General features: G+C 29.2%; 1 protein-coding gene across 1 annotated transcript; it reads right to left on the minus strand.

Annotated features, from left to right (window-relative positions):
• Positions 1-153: 153 nt before the first annotated feature.
• Positions 154-1,678, minus strand: LOC112463653 (the record flags this gene model as incomplete). The annotated part of the gene is made up of 3 exons (XM_025030152.1): positions 154-711; positions 804-1,063; positions 1,532-1,678. Coding segments are annotated over 2 exons (362 nt in total), but the record flags the coding sequence as incomplete, so codon positions are not given.
• Positions 1,679-1,724: the final 46 nt, after the last annotated feature.

Below are 1,724 nucleotides of genomic sequence, written 5' to 3' on the forward strand. Positions count from 1 at the left end.
TGCACGTTTTACGAACTGAGATCACTTGCTTATGCAAGATTTACAAACGTTATACAAGAAGTGTTAACTGCAGTTTATATAAAAGTAGCTCATATGAAAAAAACAACGTACATATTAAACTATATCTTCTGTACAGCTAAATGTAATCTTATTGATCATTGTTAGAATGATATATATACTGCGTTATTTACCATATCTCTATGTAAATAATCAACTATTAGGAAATATGTTTGTCAGAGTATTCACAGCGATTTCAATAAAGTATTACGAAGAAGTACATGAGTAAAGAACGAAGTCAAAAAGCGAAATGATCAATTTTGACGCGATTAAAGGAGATTATCAATGGCGATTGTACTAAACTCTAGTCCATATTGACTAAGAATCGCAAATTATGCGTGAAGATTGTAGAGTTTCTTGACAACTTTTATGTACAGATGGATTCAAGTGTTTCTGTTCAGTATTTATCATTATACCAATATATCATGCTGTCTTCCAAATTTTGCATAAGGAGAAATGATGGATGAGTCGGAAGCTGAACGAAGAGCCAGTTTGGCTTGACAATGTGAGAGATATTAACGTCATTATTAACACTCAACCAGGGACAGGGGCCGTTGAATCAGGACATTATACACAACTTCTCCGATCACCTCGGCTATTGTCGCGATCAATCATGGTTACAAAGTATTGCTCTTTTTTGAAATAGTTATAGTTCTGAAATAAATGTTAAGAAATTATTATAACATAAATGTTAAATAACTATCAAAATGAATAATTATTAATAAAACAATTATTATTTTACTTACTGCTGATGTTCTAAGGTATCATTTAAAAACGAAATCATTCTGTGTTTATACTTTCATTCCCTTTTTATATTTTTGTTTTTGATTGCGTACCCATGTTTTAATCGCAGGCACTTTTTGGTGTCCTAATAAGTCCTTATGCTTTTGAATAAGATTTCCAATTTCACTGAATGTGGGTAATTTCTTGTCAGTGGAATGTATGTAATGACCAAAAGCATCGAGAACGACACGTTTTTCATCTGGTGTCCATGTGTGAGTAGATTCTGGAAATACAATATTAAAATATTTATTAATTTATATAATTGTCTCTAAAGATTTACATATAATATTTAATTAAAATTTTATAAAATATTTAAAGATTTATATATATAGAGTAAGTAACGAGAAGTTTCGAATTCAAAACATACACGTATTGTAGATTAGGTCATCCAGAACAAAAAGTCCTCTATCATTTTGCGAACCACGCAAATTTCCGAGTTATTAATTAAAGAAACCTCTATACATGACAATTTTTAATAATTAATAATTAATAATTCAAAATTTTGCGTGGTTTGCAAAATGATAAAGGGCTGTTTTGTTCAGTATGACCAAATCTATATGTATATTTTTGATTCAAAACTTTTTGTCATACACCTTGTATATGTGCAATATGTATATGTGTATAATTATAATGTCAAAATTGTATATATACCTATATGTGTATTATAATTGCAAAATAATTTTTTACTTACTCTTATTTCTTTGTTGAGAATCCTTCAGTTTACGATTCTGATTCTTTTTTCTCTTTACATTTACCACATTTTGATCATTTTCCATATTATCATCTAAGTAACTAATATCCGACGACGTATCAGGTTCATCAACATCTTCATCTACATCTACAACGAAAGAAATTTATGAATCTATGACAGGTATTGATAGTTC

The sequence above is a fragment of the Temnothorax curvispinosus genome, unplaced genomic scaffold (assembly GCF_003070985.1).
Source record: "Temnothorax curvispinosus isolate PA1 unplaced genomic scaffold, ASM307098v1 QBEX01013520.1, whole genome shotgun sequence".
NCBI lineage: Eukaryota > Metazoa > Arthropoda > Insecta > Hymenoptera > Formicidae > Temnothorax > Temnothorax curvispinosus.